The sequence below is a fragment of the Myotis yumanensis genome, unplaced genomic scaffold, assembly GCF_028538775.1.
Source record: "Myotis yumanensis isolate MYYU_CA2020_CCGP unplaced genomic scaffold, mMyoYum1.0.hap1 SCAF_17, whole genome shotgun sequence".
NCBI classification, from domain to species: domain Eukaryota; kingdom Metazoa; phylum Chordata; class Mammalia; order Chiroptera; family Vespertilionidae; genus Myotis; species Myotis yumanensis.
This window is the reverse complement of record NW_027223768.1, coordinates 14,869,111-14,885,114: the sequence shown is the minus strand read 5'-3', so window position 1 is coordinate 14,885,114 and position 16,004 is coordinate 14,869,111. Positions and strand designations below refer to the sequence as shown.

Sequence of the window (16,004 nt, the reverse complement as noted above, 5' to 3'; positions counted from 1 at the left end):
AAAGCTCTGGAGCCAGCGAGGAGTGGAGCTGAGCCTGGCCTCGCATGCTGCCAGAGGACCACCTCCCGAGACAGAGTTCTTCCCCTCTTCTGCTCGCTCCCAGCGCCCCTGCCGCCCTCCCTTCCTGCCCAGTACAATGCATTCTTGACTGGCAGCGCCTGGACTCCTAGCAGCCCCGAGAGCCGGAGCAAGCCACAGGGAGGACGGGAGCCAGACACTCTGGTGGGAGCTCGGATGCCTGGCACTCTTTGAGGACATCTCTGGAGCAACGGTGGCTTTGGGGTGGGGGGTGGTGCTGCAGGCAACCCAGCCAGGCCCCAAGATGGACACTTCTGGGCACTTCCATGACTCGGGGGTGGGGGACCTGGATGAAGACCCCAAGTGCCCCTGTCCATCCTCCGGGGATGAGCAGCAGCAGCAGCAGCAGCAGCCGCCACCAGCGCCAGCACCCCCGACAGCCCCCCAGCAGCCCCCGGGACCCCTGTTGCAGCCTCAGCCTCAGCCTCTGCAGCAACAGCAGCAGCAGCAGCAGCAGCAGCAGCAGCAGCAGCAGCAGCAGCCACCGCATCCCTTGTCTCAGCTCGCCCAACTCCAGAGCCAGCCCGTGCACCCCGGCCTGCTCCACTCCTCTCCCACGGCTTTCAGGGCCCCCCCCTTGTCCAACTCCACCGCCATCCTCCACCCTTCCTCCAGGCAAGGCAGCCAGCTCAATCTCAATGACCACTTGCTTGGCCACTCTCCAAGTTCCACAGCCACAAGTGGGCCCGGTGGAGGCAGCCGGCACCGGCAGGCCAGCCCCCTGGTGCACCGGCGGGACAGCAACCCCTTCACGGAGATCGCCATGAGCTCCTGCAAGTACAGTGGTGGGGTCATGAAGCCCCTCAGCCGCCTCAGCGCCTCCCGGAGGAACCTCATCGAGGCTGAGCCTGAGGGCCAACCCCTCCAGCTCTTCAGCCCCGGCAACCCCCCTGAGATCGTCGTCTCCTCCCGGGAGGACAACCATGCCCACCAGACTCTGCTCCATCACCCCAATGCCACCCACAACCACCAGCACGCCGGCACCACCCCCAGCGGCACCACCTTCCCCAAAGCCAACAAGCGGAAAAACCAAAACATTGGCTATAAGCTGGGACACAGGAGGGCCCTGTTTGAAAAGAGAAAGCGGCTGAGTGACTATGCTCTGATTTTTGGGATGTTTGGAATTGTTGTTATGGTGATAGAGACCGAGCTCTCTTGGGGTTTGTACTCAAAGGTAGGGGCTGCAGTTTCTCTTTATACCTTGAACAAAAGGAATATATAGGTAGAGAGAGAGAGAGAGAGAGAATGATTGAGAGATTGATTGGGGAGAGCGGTGGTGGTGGTGGGGAGAGGCGGTTGCTCAATTATATTGAACACCCTAACTTCCCGTGGTTTTCCTTCTTAATCCAGGGAGAATTCATTCCTGGTTTTCTTGGTGGGAGGACATCCCCATGCACTGTGTCTAATTTGCAGACTCCGTGTTGGGGAGGATTAAAGAATCCCTTCTGAGAAATCTGCCCCCCCACCCCCACCCCCACCCCCACCCCGCCCGGCTCACCGGCACTAACGCATAACCCAGCAGCTTAACGCACCAATTAATTACACTCTGCCTGGGTGTGCTTGCCAGCTCCTGCGACTTCCCTCCTCTCCTCCCCTCCTTGCTCCACTCCATTTTCCCGAGGATAAAAAAGAAATAAATGCCTGGGTGGGGGGTAGGGGTGCCATGCCCATCCCTTCTCCCTCTCTGTCTGCTCCCTCTCTCCCCAAGTTTCTGTTTCCCTCCTCATCCCCGAGAGACTTAGGGCGAAATCCAAAAGCACCCGTGGCCCACGTCTCCTGGGGGCCTGGGATAAAAATACAGGTGGAGGAAATGAGCGGCTCTTCCCTCAGGAAAGAGGACTCAGAATAAACCTGCTGCTGCTTCTAAGCAGCCCCTGATAAAATGGCTACAGGTGTTCCCTGGGCAGAGCAGATGGGCACCGCCTTGGCACCAGCCTGGGGGTGGGGGGGAGCGCCTCTCCTTCGGATGGGATGACAAGGCTTCCCAGGCATCCCTGAGAGCCAGCTTCCCGCTCAGCCCCTTCCTCCCCTCCCGCCCCAGCGTCTTCTCTCGGGGGTAAATGAGGTGGAGTGTGTGTGTGTGTGTGTGTGTGTGTGTGAGTGAGTGCGCGCTGATGGAGCCGGCAGCGCCCACTTTAGTGGGGGAGCTGGCCCTGCCGCTCCAGCCTCGGTCCGGCTGGAGATGGAGGATGGGGTTCCCTCACAGGGGGGCTTGGAAACTGCGTCCTCCAAGGCGGTGGGCGTTGAGGAAGGTGGGTTTGTTCATGCTCCGCCTGCTGTGGGCTCAAAGGCTTGGAGACCCGGGGAGTCGTGGGCAGGTGGATTTTTCCCATTTACCCCTCACCCCAATTTGTTGGTGTGTGTGTGTGTGTGTGTGTGTGTGTGCGCGCGTGCATGTGTGTGTGCGCCTCCTTGTTGCTGCATTTCTCACTTATTTGTCATTTTGGGCAGGGGGTGGCTGGGCAGGCTGCCTGTAGCTGGGAGGGGCTCAGCTGTTGGAGGTTTCAAATAGAGCTTGTTTCAGGCTGAGCACAGCTGCTGCGAGACTGTCACATTCCTTGTTGAAATCCAGCCGCTAAAACCTGGGAGGTGCTGATCGGATTTCCCATTCCCAGCCTGGAGCTCTAACCGGGGACGGGCAGACGGGGCCGTTCTGGAAAGGGCTGGGGCAGAGCCAAGACTCCCAGGTGGAGGGTTCCCCCCAGGAACCTGGCCGCTCGCAGGGGCTCCCAGCTGAGCAGCTCCTAGAAGCTGCCTCCATCTAAATGCTCCAGGATTTGAATCCCTCAGCGCGCAGAAGCGAGTGGGGTTTCCCCTGGAATCGCAGTCACTTAGTCATTCCCTGTAATGAGCCTCTGAGTCTGCAGGTCCTTCTGCTCGCTGCCGACTTCCCTTCCGAGCCGCAGGGAGAGGGGGCTGCCACCCCCAGCGGGCTCGGCAGCCACCCTGAGCACAGCCCTGGCTCCCTCCAGTCACCCCCTGGGGACCAGGAGCCCCTCCTGGGAAACGAATGCAGGCCCAAGTGCTGGGGGTGAGGGGAAGACAGCACCTCCTCTTTCAATGACCCCCGTGGTCAGCTCTTCCTAGAGACGGCCCCCCAGTGGGATCCGGGTGTGCACATTTGTTTTTTCATGCAATGGGGGGGAGGGGGTGGCCGCTGCGCAGCCAAGGGCTGGGAGCAGGTGCCATGCCCACGGAGTGTTCAGGGAGAGGGGCTTCCCCAGAGTCGGAGAAAGCGGGCTCTGGGGCGAAGGAAGGGTGAAGTGACCCACGGGGGCAGGCTGTACCCTTTCGAAGACGGGGAGCCCCTGGTTGATGGCAGCACAGAGCGGGCAGCAACTGGGAAGGCCTTGCTCGCCTCCGCTGGTGAGACGGCCACTTCCTGTGCACCTGGGGTCGGCACTGGTTATGAGTAGCAGGGCTCACTCATTCCTCAGCCCCTCTGTCTGTCCGCCCGTACATTGCGTCATTATGAAAGGAGGACGCTCTGGGTGTCTCCTCTGTCAGGCCTTGTGGGCCCAGGAGGGGGTGAGGTGGCTACCCCTCTCTTCTCCTGTGGGCCAGTAAGGTTGTTTGAAAGACTCAGACGGAAGTGTGAGTCCCAGCTCTGCCACTCCTGGTTGTGTGATTTTGGACAAGCCATGTAGCTTCTGCAAGCCTGTCTCCCCAGCCGTCAAGTGGGGAGAAGGGAGTTAGACTAGGTGTGGGGCCCTCCGTGCAGTGCCTGCTCGCTAGCCAGGGCCTATTGTTGTTGTTAATAATGATGATACTGACGAGAGGGAAAGGAATGTCTTTTTCCTGTTTTCTCCTTCTGGCTCCAGAATTAGTTGGGGCCTTCAAGGATTGGGAGGGAAGGCTTGTCGATGGAGTCGAGAAGTTGTATCTCGGAGGGAGAAGTTCTGAGAAGGGGCCAGGTCTTCTCACTAGCACCCTCTCTCCACGTGGGTCTGTTGTAGGGGAGGTGGACGTCTGTTCCCTGGCCTCGTGGGGGAACCGGCTCTGTTGTGACAGGGGGTTTGGGTGAGAATGAAGAACCACCAACAAGAGGAACTCAGAGTTGGTAGTGGGCCCGGGGGTGGGGTGGGTGATGGTTTCTTTTGCTGGAGAACTTGTGCGTCTGTTTGGCTCCGCGTGTCTGGAAGCAGGAGGATGGGTAATTCTCACCAGGTTTGGTAATTCTGCACTGATGGGGGCAGTTCCCACCCAGAGGGCCCTGGGGAGAGGGACACCTCCCCCCCCCCCCCCCCCATGTCACTAAAGACTACCAACCCTGGGCCTGAGCTGCTTTCAGAAGTTCTCCGCTTTTATCCATGGAGCCGTGGCCTTCCTGTGTGTCTGTGTTTGACTGATAGCTGTTCCTGGTGGAGAAATCCGCCCTGAGGCCAGGCTCTCTTGAGATGAACATGGCATGTCCCTGAGCGCATCCAAAGTTAGTGCAGAAGGGAGCCAGGGAGAGGAGGAAAGACATAGGGACAGAGCCGTCCTGGTCCCCCTTCACCAGCCCTCCGTGAAGTCGGGGAAGGAAGATGGGCTGAGGTGGGGCTCAGATAGCAGGAGAGCGGTTCATTCTTGTGAGGTCACACTCACAACATGGCCCGACCTGGATGCTAGTGGCTCTGGACCCCTGAGCTGAATGAGGCGGCCAGGTTTGTTTGTTTGTTTGTGGGTTATCGGTGAGTTCACCCGAGGGCTTACACACCATGACGTGGCCAGGTTTGTTTGTTGTTTGTTGGTCATCGGTGAGTTCACCCGAGGGCTCACACCTCATGACGCGGCCAGGTCGAGAGAGCCTGTTGAGAAATCGTGGTGACAGTGTCTCTAGCACGTTGGTGTCAGTTGGAGGAGGCAGTGAGGACTCGGGGAGTCCTTCCTGGCATTCTGTGTTTTCTCCCGGAGCTGGTTGGAGGCACACCCACTCTGTCACCTCACTCTGCCTGCTGTGTTTTCTCTACGGGATCGGGAGAGAGTTGGGGCTGGGCCCGGCTCGGCCTGCCCTTCCCTCCTCCCCAGGCTCTGGCCTCCTGCACCTCCCCCTGCCGTCCTGCTGGTGGCTGGGCTGGTACCTCTCTTCAGTCTGTCCAGCTGGCCAGTCCCAGGCGGACCCTGTTTCTCAGGGGCCTCATGAGTCATCTCAGAGGCGGCTGGGAAATGCTGGTGCAGCAGGTGGCTCTGTTTCCAATTTTCACAACCTCAAACCGCTCTCCACCCCTGGCCTCACAATTTATCTGAGTTTCACTTCCTCGGCCCCACCCTGTACCCACCCCTGCCCGCTCCACCAACTTCCTGCCCCTCTGCTCTGCCCGCTCCCCCTGCCTGGCCTTGTTACCCAGGCCACGGCACAGGAGCTGGTGTGGCAGGCCTGCCTGGCTGTCCTGTGTCTCCCATGCATGGCTGTCTTTCTCACCTCCAGTTACACCTCCATCTTCAGACCACCGAGTGGGAAGCTCCCCTGAAAAGGACTGGCTTTTCTGCATGCCCAGGGGAGCATGGCTCCGGCCATTCACTCTTCAAGGAGGGGTGGGGGCCCTTCAGGGCCAGCTCATAGGGGTCCGTGATCCATCCCAGCCTGTAGCCTGCGGTGGAGTAGGATCCATGGTTCCAGCTCTCCTGACCCCTGCCCTGCTGGCCACGGAGGCCTTGTCGGCAGAGCAGGAGCTGGGCTTAGCTGGGCGCATGGCCTCACCTACCAGACCCAGGAGCCATGTGGGGCCGGTGCGTGGCTGCAGGGCATGTCCCGATGTCTGTGGTGTCAGGCATGTTGGGAAAGTAAGAATAGGCCAGACCCCTTTTCATGGACCCTCCACGTGGGAGGACCTGTAGGACAGGGTTACAGAAGGCAGGAGCAGAGAGCCAGGGACCATGCCCCCCACTTCTCCCCCAAACATTGTATCTTCACGGGTCACAATGAGTGTCTTGGCCTAAGGAGGCAAGTGTAGCTCTGGGAAGGTGAGAACAAGGCCCGTCCAGGGTGCTGGCCACTTTATTTATAACCTAGTGGACAGTCTGCCATGAATGAACCAATTGTAACCCACAGAGGGGACAGCTAACTTTTATATATGCTTCTCCTTTGCCTGTCATCCCACTACTTATAACTGTCCCGGGGAAAGGCTTCATAATGTGCCTGACTTCCCTTCCCCGCAGGCGGCGTGGCCTGCCTGGGCGCTGGCGTCCCCGCGGGGCCTGTATCTGCTGCCCGGGCTAGTGAGCGAGCTGGGGTTGCCTGCCCCCCTGGGAGGCCGTGGTCCAAGGACCTGCTCTGCATAACACGAGGCAAAGCGAACACAGTGAGACGCGATTTGAGTCACCTCTGTGGGGAGGCTGAGGCCCGGATGGAAACGTAAGATCAGAACAGAAAGCTTTGGTTTTGTTGCCGTTGTTTGTAACGCACATTTGGAGGAGAAACCGAGAGTGAGAGGAGGGGTGGCGAGGGGGCGGCTGTGTGTGGTGGAACCCGCCTTACTCTACTCAGTGGCAGGCAGACCGGGCTGTTCATTCGTGGCTGTTTTTCTTCTTTCTTTCAAAACCCCCAAGGGAGAGAGAGAAAAAGAAGAAAGCACCCATTTCTCTTTAAATAACGAGGGTGGGGAATTCGAGGACCGTGCTGTTCCAGGAGCTGCGGGGAGGAGCATTCTGCTGCCTTTTTTCTGCTCAGGAGAGTCCCGGGAGGCGAGTGGGTTGGGGTGCCCTCTCCCACCCTGTCACTCCACCCAGGAGCTCAGCCGAGGAAGGAGGGAGGAAGGGTGGGCCTGGGGCAGGGCCGGCTCTGCCCGGGGGCCCAGGAAGGCTGCCGGGTGACAGGAGGGGAAGGCAGGGACCCTTAGAGAAGTTCTGCACCAGCTTCACCCTTGAGAGTGTATGGGCCAGAGCCCAGTGCTGGGAAGTGTTGGGACAGAAGGAACTTTCCCGAGAGAGAGAGCTTGGTAGGAGGTGGGGGAGACCAGTTCAGGGACCCAGGAAAGACAATGTCCTGGGGGGTGGCCAGGGCCAGGGCCACTCTGGGGGCAACCTGGTTCCAGGGGAGATTGTGGACAGGCCCCACGCCCAGCGGGACACTTCTGCACACAGCTGGGGGCCTCTCCCCAGCACTGGCTGCAGGAATGCTTATGGGGGTGACCCCGCAGGCTCGGCATTTCCATCCCACGAGGTATCTTCATGCTGTTCCTCAGGACCCCACCATGGTCCTGGGAGTCCATGCAATCAGCAGCATCTCACAGATGAGGAAGCTGAGCCGCAAAGGGGTTGAGTCGCTCGCTCCAGCTGCCCCTCTCAGGAGAGACGGTTCTAGAGCCAGAGCTCAAGTCTCCAGCGCAGGGCTTGCCTCCCTGTTCCAACCCCCACCAGGGACCTCTGCTGGCATCCGAGTGAGGGAACCTCCAAGGGCTTTTCCATCCCCGGTTCTCGAATTTTCTTCTTCATCCTTGAGTCCCAGTTTCCCGCTGCCCTGGCGTGAGGCTTTGTTGAGCTCGGTCACGGGCGGGCGGTGCTAAAGAACAGCCTGTCTCTGCTCCGCAGGAGCTCCAAGGAGGTGCTCCACCTCTTGCTTCTGACGTGTGGTGGGGCCTTTGTCAAGCCTCTCCAGGCCTCTGTTTCTCCAGCTTAAAAATGAGGCCAGGCTCTGGTGCTGAGCTCCGTTTCCGCTCCTAAGCATCCTGACTCAGCCGAGCGTCCATAGTCCTCAAACTCATGTTCGTGAGGCGCGTCAGGCCTGCACCTGGGGACCACCCACCCCGGTGGGCTGCGGCTCCTGGGGTTGGTGCTGGGAGCACTGAGGAAGGAGTCCACGATTTGGAACGTTGGGGAGGCTCCCTGAAGGAGGGAGGGTGGCCCCTGAAGACTAGACAGACCAAGATGGGAAGGTCCCTGTCAGGGGGCCTTACCGAGTATGAGACTGTTGGAAGCCTGGGCAGGGGGCAGGGTGGGTAGGGAATGGAGCTGGGCTGTTCCTGTCATGTGCACAGGGGCAGGATGGGAGGGAGGAGGAGCCTGGGAAAGTTATTACTGGGGAAGGGGGGTGTCATCCCAGGAGGTTCTGAGCAGGGAGCAAGCCACTCTGCCCAGGGTGAGGGCACGGGGTGATTTCGTAGTTAGTTGACATCCGTAATTGTTGGGGGCTCAGAGTTCTGCACCCTCGGGCCCTGGAGACCTGCTTCCGTTCTTCTGTAATTGGTCATCTTAGTTGGCGCAGACAGTCTGCCGTGGTGGTTGAGGACTTGGGCTCTGGGTTCAAATCCGGCCTTGGTTGCATACCAGTGGTAGGTCCTCAAGGGAGTGGGCTGAATTTGAAGCCCATTTCCCAGATGTTCAGAGAGAATCGTAGCCCCTGTCTATGGCACAGCACCCAGTCCAGAGGTGGTGACCCTTGAGGTCTGCCAGCTGTTGCTTTTATGGGACCAGTGCTTAGAAGATGCCCCCCAGCCACCCCGAGGAACACAGAGGGCACGCATGCACAGGCCAGCCCTCCACTCAGGTGGTCAGAAGGGGATCTGGAAGAGGAAGCACATGTGTTACGTGCCCCCTTTCTCATAACATCCAGTGGCCTCACCTGGGCAAGGCACCCAGTCATGTTTCCGGGTGGGGCCCGCGGGTGAGTCAGCACATTGAGAGGGAGACAGGCTGTGCTTTGGAGGGCAGGGCTGTCTGGCCTGGGCTTCTGGAGCCTCCTTACCTCATGGGACCCAGTTATTCTACACTCGGAGCCAGCGATCTATGGCCTGGGCACAGCTCATTGGGTGTGGACATGGGACTGGGACAGGTGGAGGGAGAACAGAAATAAGCCCCTGAAGCCAGGCCAGAGGCAGCGAGACCTTGAGGACGGTCAGGGGACACGTGATGACCAGGCAGAGAGGCTGGGAGTCCGGGACCATGGGGCGGGGCCACCAGGAAGCAGTCCCTGGACGGACCAGGGAGGACAAGAAATGCCAGGACTTTTCCTCTGTCTTCAGGAGAACACGTTCCCTCCAAGGCTTGCCAAAGGGCACCTTCTTGAATGCCAAAGGCGGTGGGGGGTGTGAATCCAGGTTCTCTCTATCCTTCCTTCGGCAGGTGGTCACCCGCTAAGGGGCACGGCGAGCCGTGGGTGGGAGAGGGACGTGCCCGGGGATCAGGGCTGGCCTGGCGTGGAGGCCATTTATTTTCTTTTGCCCAAGACCTGGCCGCCAGGTAACCAGAGCTGTATTCTCAGTAGAGCCCAGGTTGACACTAATGAACAACATGCAAATGATGTGTGAAATAATATGCAAATTGGCATCTGTGATTTCTGAGCCAGCTTGCTGGGCATCTTTCTTAAAGGACAGGCACGGTGCTCAGTGTCAAATGAACGGAGGCTGCCTCAAAGGACACTCCCTCAGGGACTGAGTGGGCTGTGCCTGCGGGAGCTGTTGTTTGGTGTTTTGCTTGAGGCAGGTGATCTGCCGGAGGGAGAGACTGCCCTGGGGCTAATCCTGGCCCCGCCTCTTGATGCCGGGTGGCTGCAAGGTCACCGTCTCAAACTCTCCGAGCCTCAGTTTCCCCATTTGTACACGGAGATAGCGGGGTTCCCCAGTCTGGTGAGAATGAAACGGATAGTGGTTGGGCAAGTGGCCAGCCCGGTGGCTGGCGTGTTCCAGACTGCCACCAAATGGCATTCCTCCCTGCACCTTGGCAGAGCTGGCACCTGCCTGTACCCTCACAAGGCTCCTCCGCAAGGACTTTTGCAGAGCCTTCTCTTCTTTTTAAGGAGATTTCTGATTTGACAAATTGGGGCTTAGCCATTTTCTCTCTTTCCTGGCTCCCACTGGATAGGACGTTGGCTTGCTCAGCGCGTCCCCGAATAGCTCCCACATGTGGGAGTGCCCAGCGCCGCCGACAGGTGACGGTACCTGCCGAGGGCTGGGAGTGAGCGTGCTGCTCTGGGTTCTTACACCGCCTTGGGAGGGGCTCAGGGCTGGATGGCGCTGGTGGGATGACCCAGAGGAGGCCTCCTCTGAGGGCAGCTGGGGGCATAGCTGGCCCAGTGTGGCACCAGACCTTCTTGAATGTCCAAACAGGACAGGTCCACCAGTTGTGCCAGCTGGGTGGGCAGGCCCCTGTGTACGCCTCCCAGCTCTGAGGAAGGCAGGGTAGGAGCCATCCTCCGCGTATAGAACCCCAAGGCCCAGAGAGGTTAGGTGAGTTGTCCAAAGCCACTCAGCATTGTGAGTGGCAAGGGTGCAGCTGGCATCCAGGAATTCTAGGCCCCATCCTACCTCCCAGGAAGGCAAAGGTCTGAGCCCTTGAGGGTCAAGCCAGCTCCAGGGGCCTGTCCTCAACAATATGTTTACTCTCCACCCACCCTTCCTTAAAGAGCTCCGGCTTTCAGCACAGACCTGGGTTCAAGTCCCAGTTGTGCACTACTGAGCTGTGTGGCCCTTTTTATTGGAAAAGGAGGTTCCTAACTCCTTTTGCTGAGGGGGGAGGTGGAGGATTCACCCAGTGCCGACAGCCCCAGGGCTCTCTGGTCCAGGCTGGCCCCTGGCAGGTGTGGCCTTGGTGGCTGTTTGCGAGCTCAGTGGCCATGGGGTCAGACGAAGTCCCCCATAGCTGGACCCATGCTCCCCTGGCCCCTGCTCCAGGCTGGACCTGGCATTGCCCTGCTCCGGGGGGAGTAATGGTGCTGAGCCAGGGGGAGGGCCTTTTGGCATCAGATGCCAGACTGGGCCCACCCTGTGTGCCAGCGATGGGAAGATTAGGGTTCCCAGAGTGGCACGAAGTGGATTTGAGCCAAGAGCGAGCCCAGGATGGAGGTTGAGTTATGAGGGTTTCCTCGTGGGTAGATGGGATCGTCTATAATTCTGCCACCAGCCGCTCAGAGACCGTGCCGCACGCTCAGACCACGAAACTTCTTTCCCTTTCCATAAAAATGACCCCAGGCAACTCGGAGCCTTATTCAGGACTGAAAAGAGGGATAGATAGGGGAGGGGAAGAACATGACATTTAATAAGCGCCTACTGTGCGCACATCTCATCTCAACTCTCACAACAATCTCCCTTCCACTTGCCCCGGGTCTCACAGCCAGGAAACGGCAGAGTTGGGATTCGAACCCAGGAGTGTCCTCAAAGCCCCACGCCCTGTGCGACAGACATGCTTTTGCAGATCACCTCCTGACCTGGGCTCTTTTGAGCCAAAAGGCTGTTCTTGCTCTCTCCACCTTGGCCCCCTCCCGGCCTGGCCCCTTACTGTGCCACCCTCGCTGCCTGCCAGCCTCACCGGCCTCTGTAGATGATTCGAGCCCTGGAGGGAGCGGGGAGACCGTCAGTTTAGACACAGAGGGTTGACCCTCCAGGAGTCCTGGGTGCGGTGACAGGGAGGACTGGGCCCTGGGGCCGAGGCTGGTCTCCGGAGGGCTCTGCAGGGTCAGCCGAGCAGCCAGCGGCGTGCGCTTTGGTGTCCGTGTCCCAGGTGTGTGGCTTCCTGGCTGTGCAAGGAGAGTTAGAAGAGAGGAAGCTGAGCTCTGTGAGCCTCAGTCTCCAGGTCTGTGACTAGGATGGTGGTTTCACCCTCATGGGGATTGTGTTGTGAAGAGCAAAGGAGACAAGACTCAGCACTGAACTCCTGGAAAAGGGCTTGGTTAACAAGGGCTTTGGTTAATTTTCTCATTGTCTGACTGTAAACTCCTCGCCCGGAAGGCTAGATTGAGCTCCCTGACCATCTGTTTGCTGGTCTGGCCAGCAGGCGTCTCCGGGGCCCATATGGCCCGCATTTCTGCCCCCAGTCTAGTTTCATGCAAACTCCAGTGCCTTACTGTCCCCCTCTCCGCTGTTGGTGCCTTTCCATGTCTTTCCCAGGACCCCCCGGCCCCCCTCCACCCCCAACCCACCTCTGTTTCCCAACAGGTGTTCTGGTTGGCTCTTGGGTTCAACACTGAGCAGGACATGGCGCCCACAGGCGGATGGGGAGGCAGGTGTTGAACAAGAATGACGGGCATGATGCGTTTTATAGGAGACAGAACCACAGGCAACAGGGCCTGGTTTCAGCCCACAAACCTGAGATGGTCTCCCATTCCTCTGCCTGTCCCTGCCCTGGATTCCGGCCGGTCCATCTCGCCTTCACTTCTTTCCTCGTCCCTCAGATCTGTCTCCCAGCCCCCCTGCCGCTTACACACGCGCAGTAGAGCCGGGTATTAGGAGAACTGGCCTTAACAGATCTAGGCTTACTGCCTGTGTGGCTTTGGACAAGTTGCTTCAACACTTTGATTCTGTTTTCTTGGGGTGGGGGTGGGGGGGCGATAAATCCTACCTCTCTCTGGGGGCCAGTTCTGAGGGTTAAATGAGACACCACTGTATGTCAAGCATGGACATAGTTTGGGGCTCATGTTGAGCACCAGGAAGATCGTGGTGAAGAGAATGGCCATGGGCTAGGAGTGGGGAACCTCGGTGTCTGGGCCTCTGTTTTGTCATCTGGAAAATGGGAACAAGTGAGGTTGAGGATGAGGGTGATTCCTCCACTGGCCATCTTGCAGGGGGGTCGAGAGGATCGGCTGGAATTCAGGAGTGACGGGAAGAAAGCTGTGACACCCACGCTGAACTGCACTTTGCTGTTCGTTGGGTGCATTTCAGAGCGGTGGGCTGGGGGAGGTGGGCGAAACCTGTAAAGAGGCTCTGTGTGTGGCTAAGGGGATTTCTCACTATCAGGAGAGAGAGAGAGAGAGAGAGAGAGAGAGAGAGAGAGAGAGAGATGGCTCCTCTGGCCAGCATCCCTGCCTGCTTTGCTGCCTCCTCCCTGCAGGCCAGCCCTTGGCATGAGGCCTGTCTGCTCCTGAACCCTCGTATCAGCGGGGAGTTAATTACTCTAATGTAAGGAGTGTGGCTCAGGGCCTTCTGGCGGATGGGAAACAGGTTTGTCCTCTCACTAGGAGAATAAAAATTGATGGGAAGGAAAGGAAATGTACCTTCCCCTGCAGTACCCGCCGCTGTGGGGTAGCTTTCCTGGGGCTGGGGAGAGAGGAGCCAGGGGAGCGGGGAGGAGACACAGTGACAATCCAAGGACCCTGGTGGTTGCCTTTGCCTTCGGTAGGATGACTCAGCTAAGCGGCCTCGATTTCCCCAGCGATCCCGGTGGCCGGTCAGCCTGCCACTCAACAGCCACCCAGCAAACACCTCCTATGTGCCGGGCACTGCTCTTGAGAAATTTCCAGCCCTGCGGGGAGCCCAGGCAGGAAACAGATAGATAACTTTGTTCACTCAACTAATAGTGATCGAGCGCCCATTATGTGTGAGGACTGTTCTAGGCACCGCAGACACAGCAGAACAAAACCCCACAAAAGATAGAAATCCGGGGCCTCCGGGAGCTTACATTTTAGTAGGTAGAGCTGACAATGAACTATGTACGTTAATTATATGTTGTTAGATGGTGATCAATGCTGTGATGAAAAATAAAACTTGGATAGGAGGGCAGTGATTTAAAATGTGTCCAGGGAAGGCCTCACTGAGGAGGGGATATTTGAGGAAAGATCTTTGCGGGGGGACTATGTCTGGCAAAGTCTGGTCAGCTCTGGGCAATAGAAATGGAATGTGAGTTGCATCTGGAATTTTATTTTTATTGAAGATTTTTAATTGATTTTTTTAGAGAGGAAGAGAGAGGGAGAGAGAGAGAGAAAGAGAGAGAGAAACATTGGTGTGAGCGCTAACATCAATTGGCTGCCTCCTGCAAGCCCTCTACTGGGGGTCAAGCCCACCATCTGGGGTTGCACCCCGACTGGGAATCCAACCAGTAATCTTTAGGTGCACAGGACGAAGCCCACCCAACTGAGCTACACCATCCAGGGCTGCACCTGGAATTTAAAATTGCCCGCTAGTAATGAAAGAAAGTAAAAAGAGAAATGCGAAATTAATGTTCATGTTTTTTATTTAATCCAAACGAGCACAAACATTACCATTTCAACATCGAATCCACGTAAAACACTCCTGAGATCGTTCGCCTTGTTCCTCACACTGCGCCTCCGTAGACCGGCGTGTACCTTCCAGCAGAGTTGGAGAGTAAGTCTCCATTGGAGACACCGGGTCTGCATTTGGAATTCACAAAGCTGACGGGTGGGAGCAGTGAGAGGGTGCGAGGTGGCTGGTCCCTGGGATGTTCCGAAGGGAAGGCCTTCCTGATGAACTGGACCTGGGATGTGGTGGTGATGGGGGTGGGGAAGGGGGAGCGGAAGGGGAAGTCAAGGATGAGGCCTTGGCCCAAGCAAATGGAAGGATGGAGTTAACTGGGCTGAAGGAGACTGTGGGAGGAGCCGTTTTGGGGAGAAGATGGGAGTTTAAGGTCGGACTGGCCACGTGTGAGGGGGTGTCAGTTGCAATGCATTGTGGGTAGCTCATGCCCCAGAGATCATGGCGGGTCAAAGGCCTGGGCATGGAAAGTTTCTGCCTGGGCCCCGGATGGCTCCCCTCCCTGTCCAGAGTCCGTGGCATAGCTGCCACGTTTAAAAAAAGTATCCTAATAAGTTCTCTGTGTCTCCAGCACCAAAGGTGCCCCCTCTCCAAAGGTCACCGGAGATCCCTAGGGTCTTTCCGGGTCAGTTCACATTTCAGGGCCCACCTCGGAGCAGCTTGGTGACTAGAAAGAGTTACACGGGGTGAGAAGCTCCCCAAGCAAGGCTGGTTCCTGGCTGATTGTCTGGGAAGTTACTGAAACAATGGAAAACTAGAAGATGTGCATTGTGAGTTTTCCAGCTCGCCAGCTCTGCAGGGGGGTGTGTGGTGGGGAGAGGGGTGATTGCTGCACCCTGGAGAGGATGCAGAGACCTTCTCCCAGCTTCACAGTGGGGAGCAGGAGAGGACCAGCCCCCCAGGACCCCCCGCCTCCGGTCACCAGGCCAGGGCTGTCGGGGACCATCCAGGGAGCCACTGCACCTGTTTCCTGTGTGGCCGGAGGAGAGTGGGGCAAGGGTGCAGGCATGGCCTTGAAGGTCTCCTCCCTCTCGGTGTGCGGTGCTGGGACCTGGGCCTGGAGGGTGAGGGTCAAGGTCTCCTGCTTGGGCAGCCTGGGCCTTCTGACTTGGCTCCAGATCTGGACCCTGCGCCTGATTGGCTGTGGGACTCCGTGACCTCATCTTTGAGTCCATGTGCCCATCTGCTGAGCCGGGGGTGGTGGTGCCTGCCTTGCGGGACTTTTGTGAAGTGATGTGCATGTGAACCTCAGCTCAAATACTGCTTCCCTCCCCCTCCCGCGGCGAAGGCAGGGGATGCCTGTGGGCGGCGGTTCTGCCCGCAAGTGGAGGGGCCGGTGCAGAGGCAGCGTCTGAGCTGCATTGGGGTGTGGGTGCCTGTGAGCGGCATCAGTCGGAGAGAAAGAAGGACGGAGGGGAAGTAGGAGGGCTCCCCCACTTTTCACGAGACCTGGGAATCTAACTGTGCTTTTGATTGGGGGCCGAGATTGGGGTGATCTTGATCCCAGGGTGATGGTTAGCAATGTCTGCAGACGTGTTTGGCTGCCACAGCTCGGGGAAGCCTGTTTCAGGCGTCCAGTGGGTAGGGGCTGGGCAGGGGTCGGCCCAGCCTCTGGGAGGGAGGCCCCTGAGGACCAAGCCTGGGCCGGGCCTGCTGACCGGGCTGCTGAGCACCGCACTGAGGTCACCCTAGTGAGGCTGGGGTTTGGAAGTTCATTACCAGGTAGCGGGTAAGGGTGGATTCCAGGTGCTGCTGAACTCTGCGGCTCACAGGACAGTCCCCACAGCAAAGAATTACCCGCCCGAGTGTCATTAGCACTGAACTTGGAAAACCCTGCTTTCGGTGACTCATTCTCACTGGCTCCTGCTGGGGACAAACAAGAACACAGCGAGGCTGGTTATCAGCTTCGATGTGCGTTCTAATCCCTTCCTCCCCCACCCTCAGCGCAGGGGCAGCCCTGTGTGCGAGTCCAGGGCTCGGGCCAGAGTCAGGAGACCTGCGTTCAAGTCCTGCCTCAGGGGAGTGCTC

The 16,004-nt window shown here is 58.4% G+C and overlaps 1 protein-coding gene across 1 annotated transcript in view; it reads left to right on the top strand.

The window, feature by feature from the left end:
* The first annotated feature begins 322 nt into the window (after nucleotides 1–322).
* Nucleotides 323–16,004, top strand: part of KCNN3 (potassium calcium-activated channel subfamily N member 3) — a 141,354-nt gene continuing 125,672 nt past the window's right edge. Inside the window, exon 1 of the mRNA XM_070397095.1 lies at nucleotides 323–1,252. Coding sequence (XP_070253196.1) covers nucleotides 323–1,252 — 930 coding nt within the window. The remainder of the gene's footprint in view (nucleotides 1,253–16,004) is intronic.